Below are 23,985 nucleotides of genomic sequence, written 5' to 3' on the forward strand. Positions count from 1 at the left end.
GGGTCACTGTGCTCTCTTGGGAAGGGTGCAGGGACCCGGGACATCAGGGTCTGACCTCACGAGGGGCAGCAGATCTACTGGTGTGGTCCACAAATCTGTGTTTTACATGCTTTCCAGGTGTGGATACACTGGACAAACGTCTTGGGTAGGACAGGATGGGGCAGTGCCAGATTTCATCATGCTACTCAGAATGGCATGCAGTTAAAAAACCTACGAATTATTTCTGGACTTTCACATTTAATATTTTCAGACTGCAGTTGACTGGGAATAAATGAAGCTGTGGAATGCGAAACTGTGTATAAGGGAGGACTACTATACCTCCTAAATTTTCAAGAGCATCTAATTACCCAGGGATGTTGTTAAACCTGTATTCTGATGCCCAATAATTTGAATTTTTAACAGGCTTTCAGACGAGATCGATGTTACTGGTCCATGGACAACACTTGGATAGTTAGGGCCTAGGGGAAAAAAAAAAGTGGTTTGGGAGTACAGGGAAATTGGAGGCTAGAGAAGCATCTCCAGAACCACTAACCATCTCTCTCCCCAGATCAGGAGCAATTTTGTTTTTATCTGATTTATACATCATACTTTAAGGAAAATTTTTATTTGAAATAAGAATTCTGCTGCAAAACAAATTTTTTAAGCAAGTGCATCACAGGAAGCAGTCAACCTTTAAAGCGATAGACTTGCAAACCTAATTATAAAATAAATGTCATAGGGTAAATCGGCGTCTGTGCAGAAAGAAGCTGGTGGGTATTATATTTTTTAACTGTTTAAAAGCTTTTGCCAAATTTCTATATTGTATGAAATTTGAAATGTGAGATTGAAATGAAGGTTGCTTGTGACTAGAGACCTGATTTAAAGTCAGAAAACAAAGCCCTAAGTTTCAACGGACACTTCAGTATGACCATTTTGCATTTCCTACTTCCTGTCTGAAACTAAATGGCTCTTCACTTTTCCATACTGCTCTCCTTCTGGTTCCATGTATCCATAAGTCCATTTTCAGCATCTGTTTACTATAACTTTCTAGGAAGAGATGAAACGATGATGACCTAAGACAAAATCTTATGATCTTGTAATATCACAGTTCTTCTAATCAGCTCTCTCAATAATTTCAACCCATTTCTTTCGCATTTCCATATGCAAATAGACCCCTCATTGACTCTAAACAACATCTCTTATTTCTGTCCCTTCGTTTCCATTTTTATGGCCACCAACTCAATTCTTATTCAGTTTGTATGTGGCTGATGTAGTATTTTCTGAACTATTTGGCCTCAGACTTCCTCCCTCCAACAGTCACTGTAATTCACCCTTCCAGACTAATCTTTACCCTTCTTGTACAAAAAAGTAGGTTCTCCCCATAGCCTGTAAGGATGATGTCTAAACTGTCTGGCATTCAGGACCTTCAACCACCTGATTCCAACTTGACTTTCCACCTTACCTTCTCAGGATCCTCCACCTAGACAACTGTTTTGTTTTGTTTTGTTCTTGTTTTTTTGTTTGTTCGTTTTTGGTGGGAGAAGTGGGTATTCAATCCCATGAATACACATTACTTTTTGCCTCCTCTGTTTCAGGAGTTGCTTTTGCACCACCATGTAAAGAGAAAAGACACTGCTCACCTTCGATTTGTGTTATTATTTTAGAGCTGACTTACACTTAAACCTCAATGGAAAGGAATATACAGGTAGAAAAGGAGTTAATACACTTGCCATTTAAACTCTTTGAAGCTATATTAATAATAATAATTATTATTATTATTGGTAAAATAATTATTATTATTGGTTTAAATAAATGACTCCTTAGAAAGAAATAAAAATATTTTTTTCAGGGTAGTTAAGAAAAGACTACACAGTCTTGATTACAGCAGTATGTAAAACTGTTATAAGGGGCTATTGCTTTCTCATAATCTTATCGTAACACCAAATACTTCAAAATTTACAAGTCCATAAAGACTCGTTCTTTTTACTATGCTTCAATTTACTTTACTATGCTTCAGTTTACTTTACTAAACTGAAAATGCATGTTTTCCTGAAGTAGAAGTCTTATCCGGAACAAAATTCCTCAAGTTCTAAAATCATAATGTCTTCAAAATAAGAATATTTCTGTTTGTATGACATTACAATCTCCAGGCATATTCTGAATATTAAATAATAGGAATATTTATTAATGATAATTTTAGGAAATTAAGAATGTATTGTTTTGGAAATAGTTCCCAAGGGAGTTGTCTTCTATTGGCTTACTCAGAGGTAGACCCAGAGGTGAGGATTCATGTACAAGTTTTTATTCAGCAGGTGCTTCCAAGAGAACTTGGAAGGGAGTGGGGACCCCAGGACAGGGAAAGAGAAGAAGCCACACACGGGGGTAACCTCAGAGAAAATTTTTTGGAAGGTAATTTCAGCTTTATCCCACAGTACCTCTGGAACATGAGTTACACTTTGGTGTTTTCCCCAACCCACTGCAAGGGGACTGGGCTGTCATATATCTGGATCCATCAGTTACCATCCGAGCAGGGGCTGCGGGTTTCTGGTGGTGGATGTAACTTCCACACTTCTAGCTCTCTGTGGCTGCAGTCAAAGTATGTGCAGTAGCTCAAGGGCAGTCATTGGGAAAAGAGTCACATATGTGTGAGCTGTTGGAGGCTAAGAACACATCAAGGACAGAAAGGGATGCAGGAAAAGGAGCCTGGAGGGCTCTGGCTGAAGCACTGGCAGTGGCTGCTGGACAGTATTTCTGACATCCTTGAACCAGAAAGTTCCTATTCCAAGAAATTATTTGACCAGTCAACAATTATTAAAAACAGACTGACCATGGGCATGCTACTCATCTCTTCATCTCAGCTTCTTCGCCAAATAAATAAAAGCACCTAACTCAGGATTCGTAGGAGTATTATAAAGGTAATGCACATAAAGTATTTTTATCACTGTATATGGTAATAGAAATTAATAATGATTAATCTTAGTGTTTTTTAAAAACGCATTTGTATTCAATATCACAATTTTATATATTTGGGCAGTGGGCTTCTCTTTGTGCCATAATAAATTCATGCCAGATTCAAATTATATATGCAGAAGATAAGAATAATATCTTATCTTAATATCTTATTGGGTGATATGAAGAATATATTTTCAGTAACATATCAGGAGATTGCTAAACTGCAAAAAAAAAAAGGAAGAGAAATAGGAACTTGGTCATACATAGTGGAAATAAAAAAAATAACTCATTTTGATGTGGATGTAGAAAAAATTAGAGCTAGAAGCTTTTTTGAATTTGATACCATTTAAATTTATCATTTTGCATTGTTTTAAACTCTAAATTTACCTATAAGTCAAGAAGATCTAGATCTTGTATAGGAATAATTATGAAAAAAAAAAAACACTGACGGAGTTTGGTGGAAAGAAAGAAATAGTAACAGAAAATGCAGTATATTCAAACTTCCTAAAAAACTGAAAAAAAGAGGCATCACAAAGACACTTTTATTAGCACTAGATAATATTATCTTGAACCATATAAAATCACCAACACTTGGACATTTTTTATCTATGAAAACAGTAATTTCATATGATTTGACCTAATACATAAAGCCTGCTGGGAGTCTTCTGTGGGCCTCTTTTGCTCCTGCACATCTTGCTGGCATTGCCAAGAATGCAAGGCCCTGACCACTCTTTACCCAGCTCATTTCTCAGAATTGTGTTTGCAGCAAGGAAGCAAGTGTGAGAGATGAGAAAATGTCTCCTTCTGGAATAAAGATCAGGCTTGCTTACTGCTTGCTCTAAAAGCAGTGAAGTCCTGAAGCTCATGTTTCTCTCCTGTAACACAACTCACCACATTTGCAGATGTTACCTGGACTCTTTGCAACACCTGCCTGGAAGTTGGGAGCAAGGGAACCGATGTAAACATAGTGATGCTCATGTGTAGCTTACTGGGCTATGAGTAACAATGTGTTTTGTCTCTGACTCAAGGGTCTTAAGCCTTCTAACATCCGTAAAACAGCAACAGGCTAACTTATCTTTAAAGTAGGGTAAAATAAAATCCAAGACACAAAAATGCCACAACAGAATACTCTCAAGCTTGCATTAGTTGTATCAGTTGTGAAGTTTTCCCAAGCTATTGCCATTTCAGACCAGGAAGTTGAAAACATCCTTAAGAAAGATCATTATGAGATGTCAAATTACAATGTACACCTGAAAATTATATAATTGTATTAACCAATGTTACCCCAACAAACTTAATTAAGAAAAAGATCATTATGATCTTTCATTACTTATCTATCTTTGCTCTTAGAATTCTTTCACAGGAAGTAAAAAATGTGTCATGTCTTCATTGGCCCATTCCCTTAGAGACATGCGAAGCCCCCAAGAACGCTATGATTGTGTCCTAGACTCTTGGAAAGAGTCCATGTGGGAAGTTTTAGGCAAGTTGATCACTTGTGTTTCCATCTGTTCTCTTGCAACTTTATTTGGCCATGGGCTCAATCTTTAGACATGAATTAAGGTTTATAAATCAGAGCTCTTATAGTGCTCAGAAGTCCAAATTGTTAAAGGCAATCTTAGACACTAAAACACAGGCTTGATTAGAGCTGATAACCTGAGTCTCAAGGCACAGCTCTGCTTTCTTCTTGAATATGGTATTGGTGGTCACACTAGTTTTCTTCCTTCCTAGGCTGACCATTGATGAAACCCAACCATTTTCTCTTGACAATACTGCAATCCTAGATTTGGCATTTTTATGTAAATAACTGTTCTTTGATTCATTAAACCCCATGTTCCTGACATTTTCCTTTCTGACTCTTATCAGCCACACACTGGCAAAACCTGAAGAAATAAAGAGGACCAAATAAAAGGCAAAAAAAAGGGTTACAACGAAAAAGTGTACTGTGCCCGTGACCAACAAGTAAATTTGGAAATGGGTGACTGAACACCCAAGGATCCCCTGTCAGCCAGTCACAGCGACAAAATTTTTTCAAAGGCTGACAAGTGCTTAGCACCATTTCAAAGGTGTCACATAGAGATACAGAGGAAATGACAGTCATAGATGCTACCTTAAGAGCACTTAAAGTTTAATAGACAAGATAGCACAATTGAATGCCTATATACCCACAAACATAGAATCTGGCTCTTGATTTCCTCTCTAATTACTCTTTATTTCTCTCATAGTGCCTGTCACAAGTGGCAATATTTAGCTTACTTATTTGTGTTTTGATTATCACGACCTCCCTGAACTGAGATTTGCCTGGTATGCAGTAGTGCCCCCTTCCAATTATTTAAGGCTACCCGTTCCAATCTCAACCACTGAATTAGTGAGTGATTCTGTGTGGATGTTGACTGTGTATATCTTACTCACCATTGTAACCCAAAAACTTAGCAAAATTTACTTAGTAGATTCTCAAAAAAAAAATCGAGCAATTAAATAAATGAATAAAGCAATAGCTATATATATATATATATAGAGAGAGAGAGAGAGAGAGAGAGATTATATAACATATCTTCTGAATATTGATACTAACTCAATGACACCAAATTAAGTGTAAACCTGGTCCAAAGGCACAAGCAAAATTTTCAAATAATTTAAGTGGGGAAAAAAAATGACCCCAGGGCAGCTGCCCTAAAACTGACCTCAGATACATAAGTGAGCACAGTTAAGATCAGCAAAATGCATCCTAGCTGACCTATAGATTCATGAGCCATTGAATTTTAGAGTGGTTTGGTTTGCAGCGTTATTGTAGCAATAACTAATATTATACTCTTTTAAAGTAATAAAAATTAATTACCAGCAAAACAAACATTATAACGCAAATGTGATTTATCTTTATTGAAATAGAAAGCACTTCTAGTTAAATTATTTGGTTCCTCTATGACCACAAGCACCTTTCCTGCAACCACATCCACGTCATCGGGGCTTAGCAGGCCTGGGTAGGATGCACTTAGAGAAGAGACATAAAGGACATGAGCAAGCTCAGCATCACAGAGGTAGATGTCACCTTTTCAGCACTGTTTGAATACCAGTATTTCTCATACACATCATCCAGGGCTGAGAGCACAGCCTCCATGGTCTCCTCACTGGTGGCCTGAATCTGAGCTTCTGGAAGTTCAAATCCATATGTACCATTGTCCCTCAGCTCAAATGTGTATGAGAAGGGGATCCCAATGTCCCGAGCCCAGTCTCTCGAAGATCCTGATGAAGCATCTACAAATGAAACCATGAAGGCAGAGTTAGAAATTGTATAGTGAAAGCACAGAGTTCTAGAAGCCATTTTGGGAATGAAGGTTCAATCCAGCAAAATAAACAAGCTCTTTCATGTTAGGGTCTCATGGATAGCTGTCTTCTCCCTCTCCTTGATATTAATCACCTGTAAGGCAGAAATTACATCTTTTTCGGCCTCTCTGTCTGCCCCTACCACCCACCACAGCACTTACAATTATGCCTGGCACATAACAGAGGTTTGGTTAAAGTTTCTCAGCTGAATCAAAGACTACACAAACTAACATTTTAAGGCAAGAATTAACTGACATATAAAGGAAAAGAAACAAAATTACCACAGGAAAAATATTATGCAAATATTCTCTAGGTGGTCCTCCGGTGGGTAGGAGAAGTGGTGGCTGGGGATGGAGAAAGGCAGTACACTTTCCTTTTAACTCAGTTCTTTAAGAGTTTTTCTTCAGGCCCCACCTGCTCTGTTTCTTAGCCTGATGGGTCCTCTGGGAACTGAATCAACTGACCAAGGATCACTGAAAAACGTCCTTCCTGTTAACTCCTGCGCCTTCTCCCTGCCAGCTCTTTTTAACTGAAGCCAGAGGGAGTTCTGGTCTGAGCCAGTGTACTAATTCTTTTTCTTTGAGCTCACACCTTATCCCTAGAGAGCATAATTCAGAATTTGTACACTCTTTTTTATCCTTGGTCATTATGATTTGTAAAATTTCATGTTGATCCCAGGAACTCTTCTCTCCCTCTCCTGCCCACCCCAATCCCCAAAGTCCACTGACTTGTTTTGTGCCTTAGATACTATTCAAGAGGCGACAGAAAGATACTTACATAAAATATCTATACTCGATCCAACTCTATAATTGGTTCCATGCTTTGCTTTCAGTGCATTTGCTGCCTTCTCTCCAGCTTGGATCTGGAGGTGGGAAATAGACAGATATCTGGTGGTAAAAATAAAACCAACAATCCAGAGGGTTTGCTATTTTGTCCAAATCTATCTCCAGAGTTCCAGACCATCTTTCTCACGTCCCACTGGACATCTATACCTAGGTAGCCTGCTGATACTTCAGACCCAAAACGCTGAAACCCATTTTCATCATCTTCCCCACTAATCAGCAGGGATTTTTTCTTATTTCTGGCTTATCATGTTCCTCCAAACATATGTAAAATCTAGCATCTTTGACTCTCCTTCTCTCAAATGCAAGTTACCATGTTACATTTCCAGAGCCATCACCCTATTTCAGTCTCATTACCTCTGAAATGGACTGTTGTCATCTTCTGATAAAGTTGATTAAAGCCCTGGCATGCATGTGGGAGGATGGACCTTGGGATGGGATATAGAGCTGGTATAAGAAGAGTTCAAATGGAAATAACGTCAGCATATAAAACATTAGAATTCTTACAGCTATTCTGACTTTCAGAGCAGCTTAGAACAGGGCTATATATAGTTATGTTTCCCCTACATAGTGATTGCCAAGTTGTCTTTCACGTACTATAATATTTATCATGATTTCTACACATTTTTGGTTTTGTAAATACATAGAGATTGATTACTCGTCTCTGGTAGGTTTAAATAATACTAGAAATGGAAACCTCATTGAACGGCTGTCTTGATTCTGTGTCTTTGTGCGCTCTATCAAAATTTACCCCTAAGAACCTAAAACCACTGTCAGCTAGCTTCGATTAGGTCTAGACAAGGTGGCACAATTTTCAAATTGTCTTGTTATCGAACATTCTTGGAGGTGAATGTTTATGCTAACTCTTTAGCACCTGAGACTGTAAGAGAAACAACGCTGAAGCACTCTTTCTCAATGCAGTTTGCCAGTTCCTGCACATAGTACTAAAGCACCGTCTCTCATTCGCATCTTGGAGTTAGTTACCTTCCAGCAGAGGCAACGTCAGTGCCCCAGGTCCCTCCTGCCTTCTTGCCTTCTATGTCCAGAGAGCTCTCACCCAACAGCCTATCAGCAGCACAAGGTTCTCTAACCTTTGAACACAAACCTTGCAAAATGGTCACATAGTATCTGTTTTCCTGAACCAAAAAAGGAATGACTTCCCTAGAAAAATACTGGAGTATATAATCTTTGTGTTCTTTTGGTTTTTTGTTTCTTCCTGGTGGGGTCCTATCAAAGATCTATAATGGCTTGTCTTTGGTGGTTCATTTGTGTTTGTCACAGGTCCTTTAAGTGGAAAGTAGACATCTGTGACAAATAGCACAGACACTGGAAAATAGAGTTCTGAGCTTCTCAAGTGAAATCTCTGTTTCCGCAGAGAAATGGAACTTTTAACAGAAGAAATGGAACTTCCAGGGCTAAGATATGAGGGGGAAATAGGATACAGTGGCTTGGACATCTAAATTGATAACAGCTCCTAGAAATTGTAAGCACTTCTTGAGCAGAGAGGGACAGTGGGAGGTGGTCAGGTGGATGCAACCTCTGGAGTCTAAAGATGCAAGTTCCAGCCTGGGCTCCACCATGCACCATCTGTAGGGGCTCTAGAAATATAGTTAACTCAAGGTCTCAATTTCCATATCTCCAAAGTGAGCTTATAATATTGTTATGAGAGTCACATGAAATAATGGCTGTAATATCTTTTCATAAATTGTAAAGTCCTAGGCAAATGTTAGTTATTTCCAAGTCTTACAGAATGATCATGTAGTACAAACGGCAAAAACATTGCAAGAAAGATATTGGGGTACTGCTGGGTATTTTTTATTGCTGGGGAAAGGCTCTCTTCAGCAAAGCTCTATAGTGGCTTTCATTTTTGTGCCTAGGCATGTGTGTTACAGATCATGTTCCAGTAGAGAAGGGACAGGACATGTAAGAGAACTAGTGGGTCCCCAGGCCTCTGTGATCTTAAAAACAGACTGAACTTAGTCCCCATCTATCCCAACCTTTGTTGATAATGAAAAGCTTATTTTAAAATATTTAAAAAAAAAAGATAAGCAGAAAATAATAAGCAATAGTCAAAATGTGGAGAAATTAGAACCCTTGCGCGTTGTTGGTGGGAATGGGAAATAGTGAGCCTGCTATGGAAAACGATATACTGGTTCCTCAAAAAATTAAAAATAGAATTGCCATATGATGCGACCACTCTTGATTATATACCCCAAAGAATTGAAAGTGGGGTATCAAGAGATATTTGTACACCTATGTTCATAGCAACATTATTTGTAATAGCCAAAAGGTGAAAACAATTCAAATGCCCACTGATAGATGAATAGATTTAAAAAATGTAGTCCAGATGTACAAGGTAATACTATTCAGCCTTAAAAAGGAAGGAAAATTCTGACACACGATAGAACATGGATGAACTTTGAAGATGTTATGCTTAGTGAAATAAGCCATACTGTATGACACACTGTATGATTCCACTTATATGAGGTATCTAGAGTAGTCAAACCCATAGAAAAAGAAATTAGAATGGTGATTTCTAGGGGTTAGGGGGACAAGGAGTTGTTCAATGGGTATAGGGTTTCAATTATGTAAGATAAAAAGAATTTTAGAGTTTGGATGCACAATTATGTGAATGTACTTAACACTAATGAACTGTGCACTTAAAAATGATTAAGATGGTAAATATATGTATTTTACTAAAATTAAAAAATTTTAAAATAATTTTAAAAAGATACAAAAATTACAATTCCAAATTTACCCTCCCTTTGACTTATGTCTATTGTCCTCGGGTTCACGAAAAGGCAAGCCTGTCTTCCTCAGAAATCTGCTCACTGATGCGTAGGTAAACATAGCTTCCTAGAAGAACCTGGATGAGACAAAGCTCATGGTCCCTGCCGAGGTTTGGATTTCACTGGCACTTCCCCCTACAAATACTCCTAAGCACATACTAGAGACAGAGTTTAGAAGAAAACAAAGCATTGTGTTTAGCAGAGAAGAGAGCAGATATTATTTAGCCGTGTTATTTTAGATATGCCATATTCCACTAACAGCTGGCAAGTTCTTTAAAGCACGGTTCAAAAGCTATAATTGCTGAACGAAGCTTCAAGAGAATTTACAGAAATGAAAGCACATTTCTGCAGATTATTAACATAATCATCTCATTTATATTATAGACGAATACCTAAGATGTCTCCCAACTTGACATTTTATGAAACAGGTAGTTAATTAATGTAGGTAAAGCAGCATTTTTAACCTGAAACCTTCCCAGCAGGCGTCTGGCAAGGTGTAAAAAGCAGGAGAAAGAAAATAAAGAAGAGCAGAGAGAACAAAAGCAGGGCTGGAGCCCAAATCTTGGAAATGGAAACCAGGGAAAGGAAAGCAGAGGTCCTACAGAAGCGCCTCTAAAGCCTTCGGAGCTTTGGTCTTACCAGTTCTTCGTGGTTACTTGATTTTTTTTCAGTATAGCCGTAAGGTGTGAGAATGAGCTGCCCATAAGAGTGCATGGTTAGGAAGCACATAATGTCCTCTTTCTTGCTCTCTATAAAGCTGGAAACTGCTTTAGTCTCAGGTTCAGACTCTGGTCCTGTCCCACAGAATATTAACTCTTGGCAGTTTTTAGATGCTCCAATACCTGGAATATACAGGAAACCACAAAGAAGGCAGCACCATCTCAGTTTAGAACTAATGGAGGGCAAGGAGTCATCCATGCTCAGGGCATCTGTGGGTGGAATCGGGGCTTGACCTTGCTTGTCTATGTTAGTTCTTGTTAAGTTAGTCCACTCGGATAGTCATTCAAGGAGCAACTCAGAAAGGCAGAAAGGTTGACATTTGAATTTAGAAACAAACTATGTGCTGACATGACCCAGGAAGGAAGATGTAAAAACGAAATGGCATTTTCAGTAATCTTTTACTTAAACTTGCGGTGGGTCCTGAAACCTAAGTCTGGGAACTAGTTCTCAGGTTCCCAAGGTCAGACACTGACATAGTCTTGTTGACCTGAGAGTCTCTCACACTGTCTTACTAGTTTGGATCTCATTAGAGCTGTTTAGCAAGTATGTAAATAATCCGTCCTCCTCACCAGTTTTGATAAGGCTCCAACAATTGAGCCCCTTTTACATGCTGGGCACTGTGCTCAGCCTCTCCTACGTGGCACCTCATTTAATCCCCACAACAACCCACTGATAAGATGGCATTACTAAGGGCCACATTTTAAATAAGGGAAAACTGTAATCGGGAGATGAAGCAATTTTTCCAAGATCACTCAGCCAACTCAGTCTAAATTTTAACTCTTGCCATCTGGTTTTTAACCAGACTGCTCTTGACCATACTTACATCTTTATTTACTTCCAGTTCACTGGGTATGTTGAGATTCAGAAACATGAAAATGTCTTAAAGAGAAGACAATGTTTTCCTTGTTTACTTCTGCCCTCCTGCTGCAAAATAATCTACAAAGATAAATCTCCGTTTTTTTTTTTCTCTCTCTTTATGACAGTTCACATTTTCAAAACCAAGTGATGGATTTCAAACATATTCACGCTGGTCTAAATCTTCTTTGTCCCTGTTTCGCCAGCCTCACTGGCAGAAAAGTTCTGCACTGAAGTGTTGCTGCTTTTTGTTGTATGGATAATATCATCCCTTTAGAGGGAATATGCAAGACAGGAAGCCCAGAAATTTGTGCAAAATTAGATGTTTATTTTCAAAAGTTATAACTCTAGCAATTCACCTCTTTCCTGGCTTCCCTATTTCTTCTTCTTTTTTTTTATTTATCAACTCATCTACTAAACATATACTTACTTCACCAGGATGCATTGAAATTTCGATTAAGATCTGTCCCAAAACATTTGCTATTATCATGAGATGAACGAGATTTTCTCCAAAGCCGATCCTGGAACAGAGGAACACTGGGATGTTGCCATTTTAGGACTCATAAATCACAGTGTTAGTAGTCATGGGTGGTCCTCAAATTTGAAAAATCATTCCTAGGATTGTCCGGGAGAATGTGCCTTTAACACGGTGAAGCTTATGCAGGTAGTTTTTAGTCATGCAGGTAGGTTAGCAACCCCCATAAACAGGAATATTGTAAACCATCAAATTGGAGGGATGTTTGGCCTTTTCCTCCTGAGCAGATTAGCAGTGCCTGTGGGACGTGATCTGCTTAAACAGGGAAAGCTTCAGAGAGTCATTTTTTAAGTCCAAGTGATACAGGATGAAAGGGAAATAGCTTGGCAGATGGAACAAGGCTGTTCCAGATGTATCAGAGACAGTCTCCACACAGCTCTGGAAGCGGAAGACTAATGTGTGGAGATGGGAATAAAGACAAGTTTCACCAGACAAGCTCAGAGGGAAGGACTGCAGAGAAAGGGGTCCCATGAAGGGCTATGGGGGGGTGCTTGGGAAGGAGGAGGAAGGAATACTCTCTAGAAACAAAGGCTCTTATCTGAGGAGTAATATGCTTTAGAAACTTTTTAAAGAGGAAGTTGTCTACTAAATAAAAAGCTTTATGAGATGTTTGCCTTCTGTGATCACAATGAAAAATGAAGGCTGGGTTAGTTTTTATACATCATTTGTGCCTCTCATGCTTCTAGAACTGATCTGAAGTGAATCAAGTGGTAGGTAATCCACAAACTTTTAAGAGATGGAGTTGGAAAAAAAGTTAAGTCTGGCTGGAAAACTGGGAATATGTCAAAACAAAACAAAACAAAACAAAACAAAAATGTGCTGGACTTCAATTCTAAAAAAGGCCACTTTAGTACTAAACTGACTATTGGCTTAAAAATATTAGGTTGATTTTTATCCCAAAAAAGGGTTTCTTTCTTTACATGGCCACAAAACATTTTCATAGCTGCAATGAGCAAGGTCAGTCAAGCTGCAATGAGCAACCTAAGTCAAGATCTAGTTTATGAACTCATTCCAGGACCAAACTGGATGTACTCACAGTTGTCCACGTATAGATATAACCATCTATGTTAAGAACTGGGAGCACGAAGAAGTCCAGGTTCTTAAGGAGCCTACTTATGCTTGAGTTATCTGTATAGTTTTGAAGAATCTAGAAATTTAAGAGAGAAACATTTGAAATGATGTGGAGAAAAGGTCTTTTCTCTTTTAATTTTTTTAATGATTTCAACTTCCTCATAAGAGATGACCACATATCCAACCTCCACCCTCCACCTTCCACCCACCTCGGTTACCTACTGGTCATGGTGGTTCTCAAACGTCAGTGTGCATCAGAATCACCTGGAGGACTTGTTAAAATACAGATTGCTTGGCTCCTCTCCCCGACCTGCTCCCCTACCTGCTCCTTCACCACTAATTCACTAGGTCTGAGGTGGTGAGTTGGAACCCAAGAATTGGCATTTCTAACAAGATCCCTGTTATGTTGATGCTGTTGGTCTAGGGACCTCTTGAGAACTACTCTTTGTGGGTTAAATTCTTTATGTTTGAGTTTCTGAGAAGACTGACATACAAAAAATATTACTTTAAAATTTTTTTAAATTCCCTCAGCAGAGGGGATAACATGTAAAAATTCACTGTGCTTGATATTTTTTAATATGTTAATCTCTTAATCCACACAACAAACTCCTAAAGTAGTTATTTCATATTCCTTTTGCTAGTGAAAACTAGGGATTTTAGTATTAGCAAATTTGCCCAAGACTATTTGAAAGAGGCAGCACTAGTATTCACTCATGTCTAACTTCCAAGGTATATTTTCTTCTACATTTAGATATGTTTTCTTTCCAATAAAAATGATTTCATGTACACTAGAAAGAGATCAGAATACTCACTTTTAAGTGAAGCTACTTATTAATTCCATCTCCCTCAGGGAAGAGTATCTCAGTAGAGTTGCATTGCCAGCTTGTGAATGAAGCATGCTTTCTAAATAGCCGAGGCATGACAGGTATTTTGTGGGACGATTAACCATTATGAGGACACTAAAGACACTTACTTCTTTCACAAACCACTGGCAAAAAGCAGGGGCAATCCATTCCCTGAATTCCACAGTCCATCCAAATGATCTTCTTGGGGTTATTGGATGGTTGGCTAATCTGAAGGGAACACCGTGCTTCATTACCAGTCACTTATTATTGTCAGCCTCTGTACAAAGTTATCAGATTTTTTTATTCCCCTAGAGGTCACTTTCCTACTTCATTCTGTGGTTTCAAGCATGAGGTAAGGATGCTGGCAAAGACACCCCCCCCATATGAACCTTCCTCGGCTATTCTTGCTCTCCCATTAGTTATCTTGGCTGTTGTTCTTAGGACCACATGCTGACTCCCCACATGCCCCACCTGATGCCTGGCAAGAAGGCTGGAGATCTGGTTATCCCCATGGCTATGCTATTATCTGGCTGTGTGGCCTTGTACAAGTTACTTCACTTCTCTGGGTCTTGGTTCCCTCAACCTCAAAATGAAGGAACCAAACCGAAAGCTGTCTATGACTGATACATGAGTAGGGATTTTTTCCTTATGCAGACCCTACTCTCCCACCTCTGTGCGAGCATGAAGGCACACGGGCCTTCACAGAGCCAGCCACTCAACCAGAATGTCTAAGGTCCCGTTTAGCCCCATTATCCACAGTACCTAGCTCCTTAGTCTTAGCCAGGGCGAGGAAGGCCCAGGATGGAGAAAACAAAGGAACAAGCTCTTCTACTTCTGGACCTTAATATTTTTAAGGCCTACCATCATGGTCCTACCCAACTACTCCAAATTCTCTTTATTCCAGACCTTGATTCCATCCAGATGATTGACGTGTAAGCCTTTATAAGTTTTGAATTTTAAAAGCCCAGTTTGGGGTGGAAAAGGCAAAGTCTTTCTTCACTGCCTCTTTTAACCTTGTCTACATTTCTGACTAGAGCCCCTAAATAGTAAACAAATATCCTTGGGTTGGATGGGAGAGACCCCTTTTCCCCAGTAAGACAATTCTCAGCCTTCTTACTCACCTTCAAATAATACATGGGCTGGGTTTCATAGGTCATGCCTAGGAAATGCTGTGTTACCCCTTCTGGGTACTTCTCACTTATCTGGCTCATCCACTGATAGATCTGAAAAAGCCAAGGAGGACTGTAGCTATCAATAAGAACATTGTCTGCTTGCCTCTAATTAAGATAACTGCTTCTTCCATTAAGATACTGAACTCTGTACTCTTTGCTTTACATTGCAACAGCTGTGTGCTAAACAAAATAGAAGACTAAACCAACAAATTATTACCCACCCTCTCCCATTTTCTTTAAAAATCTACTCTGCCATAAGTCTTAAGGACACCTTGTTGAACTTTACAAATAAGTTATTGAGAATTAACAATTTCAATAATTGTTAATAATACTTCAGAAACAATAAATAATAGTACTTCATTGATAGTATTTCAGAAACAATAAAGAACAATACATCCTTCAAATGGCCGCCAGACTTAGAATTCATATGGCACACAATAGTACCAGAAAGTTCAGGTCAGGCTTATTTTGTGGGATCTTCTGCAGTCTTTATGGACCTCAACAATATCTTTTGCTAATGTCCATGGTGACAAGATTAGAGAGGAGTAGGAAATGCCCTTCACAGAATACGCCAACAGAGGTTCTAAATCAAGCCCTTGTTAATCATTTTGATTAAACCGGGTGGATACAAATATATATTGATTTATTTACAAGTCTTGCACCATGCTTAGAGAGGAAGGGTCTTACATCTTTGCCTGTAAATCAATAACTTGGGGTTCTATAAGAGTGAATAGAATAAGGGAATTCACAAACATAAGACATTGAAGACAGCTATGAGGGTATAATAGGATACCACCCATACTCTAAATTCTTTCTTATGTTATTTGAAAAAAATTCTGGAAAATATTAATATATTCCCAAATATTGAGATAATAAATTATAAAACCTGTTTAGAAGGCAACTTATACATTTATATATAAAAAAATTAGATGTGCATATCCTTTAACCCAGCAATTCTGTTTCTAGAAATTTATACTTGAAAAAAAGTTTTGCATAATGTCATACATATACATGCCCACACACACATTTGCATAAATAGTAGCTTATTTATTTTATTTTATTTTTTACTGTAACTGGTTTTAGAAATTGCCAAACTTAGTAGCAATACAAATATTTCTTTGAGAAGTTTTCTTCTCTTAAGAACTGCTGACTGTGTCTCTTGCATCCTGCAAGAAATACCACAAATTACAGCTAAATGTGATTCAGTCAGAAGGCTTCTCCACCCCACATCCCACACCCCACACATAAACATTGGCCTTTCCCTGCTTAAGCTGGCTAAGAGCTTGATGAACAAGAGTAAGGGTTAATTCTGGTCCATGTTCACACTAGCAAAACTGATTGGGGTATTCTTTTCCTCTTTTTTCTTTTCTTTGTTGATTTGTCTTTTTACCTCATATCACCAGGATTTGTAGCTTTATTGTTGGTGGCTGGGGTATGATGTTTGGGAATCCCTTGACCTCAGTGCTCTGGCAAATTTCCACCCCACATTTTGAGCCCCTCTAGTTCATGAACATTAATAGTGAACCATCTCTGCCCATCCTAAAGTTGGTTGTGACCACCACCCACCCCTGCCATGTATACTTGCTCACCTCTCCCATGGGGTGGTATTTGTTATAGGAATAAGTCTCCAAGTTCCTCCATGAAGTCACTGTCTTGCCCACAACCTCTAGTCTGTTTTGTGCTAGTGATCTGCGAAGGGAAGAACGTCAGACAAAAAGCAAAGAAGAAACTGAGATATCATAAAAGCTGGAAGGTTGATGAAAAAGGTAGTAGAAAGCAATGTACATATCATCTGGAGGACAAAAAGCCATTTACCTCCTCAAGGTAAACACTATTATTCCTGGTTATTTATTTTTCTGAAGATTTTGTTATATAGGCTAAATTATACTTTTATTATATCCTAGAAAATAGGCATAAAATATTTATTAGCTCATTTAAAAAATTATCTCTGATCTGGACTACCAAGAGAGCAAAATAAGTATTTGCATTATAAAGTCACTAGAAAATAATTTCAGTGCTTTTTGGAATGGGGAAGGGGAGAGGGAATGAAATAAATGAAAAGCATATCTTTTCAACCCTCCCTTCTTCCTCATTCCTTGCACTGGTTGTCCTCCCTGTCATGTCCTGCCAGGAAATGAGATCATTGGAGATGCCTTTACAGCAGTGTTAGGACCGGGGATGATAGCTGTTCAGAGCAATCTTGTTTCTTCCTTCATGTAGTTCAGCAAATGTTTGGGTCTTTCTTGATCACAGTTATCCTCTCGTGGTAGGAAAGCGAGGACACCTTAAAGCAGTGTTGGCACCTGGTGAATTCCTGTTTCAGTTGGGCTAGTATTTCCTGGCATTTTTCACAATATAAAGGGGGATAAATTAAAGGTAACTGGCACTCGCAAGCATCAACATTTGGCTTCTACTCAGCTAACATCTGTGAAATATATATGTTGCCTCTTAAGGGCAGCACTGAATCACTGGGTCCATGTAATATGCAAAAGAAGTGAACTGTCTGAGATTTGAATGAAAATCCATGATATTAAAAATGCTTATCATTTTTACATGAAATTAAACATAATACTTAAACCTCAGAAACCCAAATTCTTAGTTCAGGCAATGTTCAGGCAATGTTTAAATCATATACTTAGAAAAGGCAGTTTCTTGTTTCTAGACAATTTCTCTGGCGATGCATATTACATGTAGAGTGGGAGGAAAAATCTAGCTAATCCCTCAAATTATCACAAATCTCATCTCACCAATCAAATAAAAAGATTATAGGACTTTGTGTATTTTTTTTAATAAGAATTCATAAAATGTCTGACAGAGAAAATGATCCTTTGGGGTACATTATTAATAAATACTGAGGATCAAAGATTGCCTGATGAAGTTTTGACTGGAATGTATAAAGAAGCAATATAAAAAAAAAACTAATAAATATTGAGGCAAATTTTGTCTTTTACATACTTAGTGAAGAAACTGCTTCATAAGTATTTCATGACAGTAAAGTATTTTTAAACTTCTTTTCCTGCTTATAAAATTAACATATGCTTATAGTGGAAAATTGAGAAAATATAGAGAAGAGAAAAAGGAGGAGAAAAAAAAAGTCTTCAATAATTCCACCTCCCTGAATTAACCACTGTTGATATTTTGATATATTTCCTGTCAATCTTTTATCTGTGCATAGTTTTTTCTTAAACACGGTACAGATTATATCTCTATGTAACTTTGCATTTACTCTTTTGTATTTTGTATTCTACCAGAGACATTTCCTTAAACCAATAAAAATTCTTCATAAACATTATAGTTAATGATTGACTAAAGTTTGATAGTAAATATATATTGCACAGAATCAGTAGTTTAAGTACTTTCGTCTGTACTGAATATTAAAGCTGTTTCCCCTTTTGTTTTTTTGCTATTGTAAACAATTCTGGAGTTAATGACTTTTTGCATAAATCTTTGTGTTTACTTCTGATTATTTCCTTGAGCTACATGCCACGAAGAAGAATTCATAGGTCAAAGAGAATGAATATCTTCGAGGCATCTGATTCATATTGCTAAATCCCAAATGATTCTACAGACGTATATTTTTATTGGGAGAATGCAATGTATATGAGAAATTACCTCAAGAGAAACATTACAAAGATTGTAATCTTTATTAATTGTAGATTTTCTAGACTATCATTACATCAATCATAATGAATAAAGTACCCAAAATGGCAACTAATCTGTTTTGGGTTGGTAAGAGCCATATAAAAGTTGACACTATTTTATATCAGTAAATAACAATGAAAATGAAAATGGTCAATTAGGATTAGGACTAGCAGATTTGAAATGTTTTCTCCAAGTATAGTCATAAGAAGCTGTCCAATGGAAAGTGTCTGTCTCATCTGAGTCCCACTGCCTGAGCTGAATCACCTTCCTAATTTAACCTGAGCTTGGTAATCATTTTTTTTAAATAAAAGTTTTAAAGCACTACCATTGCAGAATGTTTGCAAAATGAATAATAGTTGAGGGATAGAAAAAAATCAATGAAGATTACAATTACCATTTTGATACATATTTTTTCTTATATTTTAAAAGTATTTTATTACATTTTGTATTCTGCATCTTTCCTTAAGCATAAAACATGTATTTCACATGCAGTTAAAATTTTTCATAATCATTATTCTAATGGATGAATAATATTCCATTATTATATGTCATATCGGTATTTATATAATGTAATATGGTACATTTAAGTTGTTTCTAAATATTATAATATTTAATATAATATTTATATTATAAATGAGGCTGCATCTCAGTGCATAAAATTCTTTCCATACGTCAGTTTATTTCCCTAGTCTAGATTTCAAGAAGCAGGGATATTAGGTCAACTGATGTGTAGGTTTTAAGGAGGTTGACATTTTTAAGCAAGTTGTTTTTTTCTTCAGTTAAAACTCTGTATAAAATATGAGTCTTTATCTCTAATTTATAAGTGAATAATCTCAGAAGGGAAAATAAATGTAGTATCTATGTGAAACCAAGTATACTAATGGAAAAAAAATTGAAAAAACAATGTCCAAAAATGCTTTTGACATCACATAGATCCTGGACTCTCTTTATAGATCTAAAATCAGGCTTTCTATGAAGCTAAGGGACAAGTTGAGATCACACAGATAGTCTGGGGCAAAAATCGGAGTGTATTTTTCTGTTCCGTGAGAGCAAGTTTGTTTCAAGATTCTTTTAACCATGAAGAAAAAGAAGAAACACTTTGTAACTACACGGGCTCGATGAGATATATTAAATGAGCACCATACTGAGTTATGTATGAACAAGGGAAACTGTATTTTATATGAAAACTGCACTACATACACAGATTTTAATATAGATTATATATTTACAGAAGTTATGAAAGAACACAAAAGTAGGCAAAATACGTGAATGGGTAATTTATAAACTAATAAAATGAATAATAAACAAGACAAAATACTTAATCTTATTGGGAATCAAAAGGCAAAATGAGTCATCTGTGGGTATTCTCTTATCAAATTGGCAAACACTTAAAAAATGCTGTTGTTGAAACCGTTGACTGACACAACTTTTCTATAGGGCAATTTGGCAATGTATAACAAGATTATTAAATTTTTCTCAGCTCTCGGCCCAATAATTACACTTTTTATCACTTTTTTAAAGAAAATAATCAAAGATTTAAAGAAAAATATTGACGTAGTTGGATGATCATCATGGCATTACTGGTAAAAATAAAGTAGAAATCACATAAATGCCCAATAGGGTAAGAATGATGGAATGTTATTAACAATTGCAAGTGTTTTAAATGTTTTAAATAAATGTCATAAGAAAATTTTTCATCATTTGATTTAACTGAAAAAATTTGGCAATAGTACTATATACATAATTAGTTAGCTAGCTACCTTTTAAGAAATATTAACAGTGATTATCTCTTGGTGAAACTATTTGGTAGTTATAAACATATTTTCTTGATAATTAGAATAATGTGATTTACTAATGAGAAATTATGTGAGTGAGAGACAGAATTTTCATTATAATTTCCTTCTTTCAATCAAAAAACATATCTATTTGAACTTGTTATACGTTGTGTGAGGAAGTGTTTATTAGATATTTACTCATTTATTCAAAAATTATTAGAATAATGTTTAATGATAACAGTTTAGGGATCTTTATCTTTCTCATTTATGGTGCTATGGATGAGTTAGGAAGAGGGGAGAATCCAGTTGCATTGATATTGGAAAAAGCTTTCCATTTAGACAATCTAAATCATAATAGTCAGCTCCTTTTCCCACTTCCCACTCATCTATCACATCCCAGCCCCCCATGGACCAGCATCCCCAAGAGGTAAAGGGTCCCAAGCAGAGGCTTCATTCTTCTGCAGACAGAGCTAGAAAGTCTCAGGCAGGTCAATGGATCAAGTGTCTCTGAGAACGCATCCAGGGGTTGGCTCCTGCAATCAAGATAAGATAAGTCAGTTAGTGGACGTCTCAACAGAAACATGTGAGTAGTGGCTTCATTAACTCCATCATGTCCTCAAACAGCTTTTCCTAATGGTAGAAAACACTACCATTGATTTTTCATTTCTCCTCTAAAACTGAATTTACACAAGTCTTTGGCTTCATCAGACCCAGAAAAAACTTTTTTCCCTATTTCTAAGTATCCTCATCACCTGTACTCAGGAGCTAACCACTCCCACTGAGCATAATAGATGGTGTGTCTTCTGCTTTGGTTGTGGCAGGCATAGTTATTATTCAGGATCTCCTTTTCCCTGTTTTATTTGGAGTTAAATACCTTCTCTTGTTCTGATGTCATCACCAGCTTCTTAAACAAAACCAGATCTCTCCAAATATGAGCAATGAAAACATTTAAAATATTTTTCCAAGTGGATTTTCCCATACACTTCTCTCACACAGAGCACTCTATCAGACCCCCCACTATGTTTTCAGACACACCCAGGATAGGCCTCAATCTCAACAGTGGCTGGTAAGAGTGAAAACTCAGGTTAAGATTACAGCAAAATCTAATTGAGCAAAGCAAAATCCAGTGCAGAGAAGTCAAAGATTTAAAAAGAGTCCTTGGCATTTGGAGGTCCAATCTAAATTCTTTGCCCTATATCCATTCATTCATCTATTCATTCATCCTACAAAAATGTAATGAGTACTCACTATATACCAGACACTAGTATAAAACGAATACATGCAAATGTGAATGAGGCAAACAGAGTCTTTGCTGTTATGGAGCTCATGGTAGAGCTGAGAGAGCAATAAATAAGTATACAAAGAAATAATACAATTTTAAGTAAAGGGAAGTAAATTAAGGCGATAAGAAGTGACCACGGGCCAAGAATATACTGAGATAGAGAGGTCTATTGAGTTAAGTTCTAAATGATGTGGTTCGTGCAAAGGGCTGTAGAAAAAGGTTTCTAGGTAAAGGGAGCAGCTCGTGTAGGGGTCCCAGGGAGGAAATGAGCTTGGTGCAATTGAGGAACTGGAAGAAAGCCAGTATCTGAGCGAAGTGGGAGCAAGAGAGAATGACAGAAGACAAGGTCAGGAGATATGCAAGGGCCAGATCTTGGAGAAACCATGGGCTGTAGTATGAACTTGGGGGTTTATTCTAAAAAATCATTGAAAAGATTTTGGTTTTACATTTAAAAAAGATTATTCTGGCTGCTGCATAGAGGAAAAAATAAGAGAGAGACAAGAATGAAAAAGAAAAAAAAAAAAAAAAAAGACCAGCTGGGAGGATACCATAACATTCCAGGGAAGAAATGATGGAGACTCAGGCTGACCAGTCGTGGTGAAACAGTGAGACATGGTCACATTGAGGATTTATTTCAGAAGCGGACCCGACGAATTTATTTATGGAATGAATAAGAAGTGTAAGGGAATCAGGAAACTTAAGAACAACTCCTAGATTTGGGAGCCAAGAAATTAAGTGAATAGTGGTGAGTTTTTATGAGATAGGGATGAGTAGGTTTGAGGGAAGAAAAGCTGAGAATTCTATTTCACTTTGAGATGCTTAGTAGACATCCAGAGGATTGTCCAGTGGGCAGCACCTATGACAGGATGGAGCTAAGAGGAAAGTTGGAGCGAGGCACATAAATATGTGACTCTTCAGTATGTAAGAGAGGTCGTTGAAGCCACACCAAGGAGCTCATCTAGGGGGTGAGTGTACATCTAGAAGGAAAGAACAAAGATTGATCTTTGAGTCATTTTAACATTTAGAGGTCTTGGTAGAGGAGAGAAATCCAGCAATGGAAATTGACAAAGACCAGCCAGTGAGTTAAGTGGAAAACTAAGAGAGTATTGTGTTCCAGAAGCCAAGTGAAGAAAGCATTTTAAGAAAGTGAGAACTAGCAGCTGGGCCAAATGTTAAGTCGAGTCAGATGACTGACAACTGGTAATCTTATCCAGCAGTGTAGAGGTTCCTAGAGACCTTGAAAAGACCAATTTAACTTGGCATGTGACATGTGCTAGAGACAAAAGAAGGAAAGAGAAGTGAGAGAGTAGAGGCACTGAGTATAGAAAACTCCATCAGTGTAGCTTGCCTAAGTTAATGACACCTTAAAGGAAAATGCACTGTTATGATCCTCCATCAACCCCTGGGGATAGCATCAGCTTGGAAATCTTGAATTTGAATTTCGATGATGTTCAGAACAAAGGATAAAATACAACACCCACGACACTCTTCCCCTCACCCAAGTTCAGGAACAGGACATCCACCTCGGTAGTCTCAACTCTGAAGCAAGAGTTTCAAATGGAGCTGTGAGTTCCATAGTGGGAGAGTGGAACACAGGAGTTAAGGGTGTTTTCTTTTCATTCTCTTGCTAATTAACATGGGACCAAGATGAGGGCAGAGAGGTGCATAGGTAGTTTAAATAAAAAGCAAGATTCGAATAGGCTTTCTTCCCCAATAGGTAAGTAATTCCGTGCAGTTATTCTGAAGAAGAACATAAAAATAAGAAATACGTGAAAATGTACAGTCAAATAATACATATAAATTTTTAGTAGAAATCAGCAAATAAGTTTTTAAAATATGTTGTCAGGACATTCGGCATTACCACACAGGATTTTCCTAACAGTCACTGATAATTGGATTTTCTTCAATTCCCATGTCCAGTTTCCTTGTAATATGTGGTCTCCTGTCAGCTCACTATCCAAAGATTATCTTTCTGCAACCTTATGGAATGCAAGCAGTAACCTAGAGCACTTGGGGCCAATGAACTGGAACCATGAGCTCTTCACTTACAAGAGTGAATTATTATCACATCTTTTTTTGGTGATTAGATTATTCCTTATCATTGTGTTTTACAGCTTTCTAGTCAGTCATCTCAGCACAATTTATTCACAATAATAGTGGTTTTTTTTTTATTATTACTGTTTTATAGTTCTTATAGCAGTAAAA

General features: G+C 37.4%; 1 protein-coding gene across 1 annotated transcript; it reads right to left on the bottom strand.

Moving 5' to 3' along the window:
* Positions 1 to 5,920: 5,920 nt before the first annotated feature.
* Positions 5,921 to 20,952, bottom strand: CPO (carboxypeptidase O). Its single transcript, XM_011369667.1, is given in 11 exon segments — positions 5,921 to 6,183; positions 7,030 to 7,114; positions 10,523 to 10,725; positions 11,889 to 11,979; positions 13,030 to 13,140; positions 14,038 to 14,083; positions 14,085 to 14,137; positions 15,031 to 15,132; positions 16,671 to 16,770; positions 16,867 to 16,873; positions 20,892 to 20,952. Coding segments are annotated over 11 exon segments (1,122 nt in total).
* Between the last annotated feature and the right edge of the window lie 3,033 nt (positions 20,953 to 23,985).

Source organism: Pteropus vampyrus, unplaced genomic scaffold, assembly GCF_000151845.1.
Source record: "Pteropus vampyrus isolate Shadow unplaced genomic scaffold, Pvam_2.0 Scaffold152, whole genome shotgun sequence".
NCBI classification, from domain to species: domain Eukaryota; kingdom Metazoa; phylum Chordata; class Mammalia; order Chiroptera; family Pteropodidae; genus Pteropus; species Pteropus vampyrus.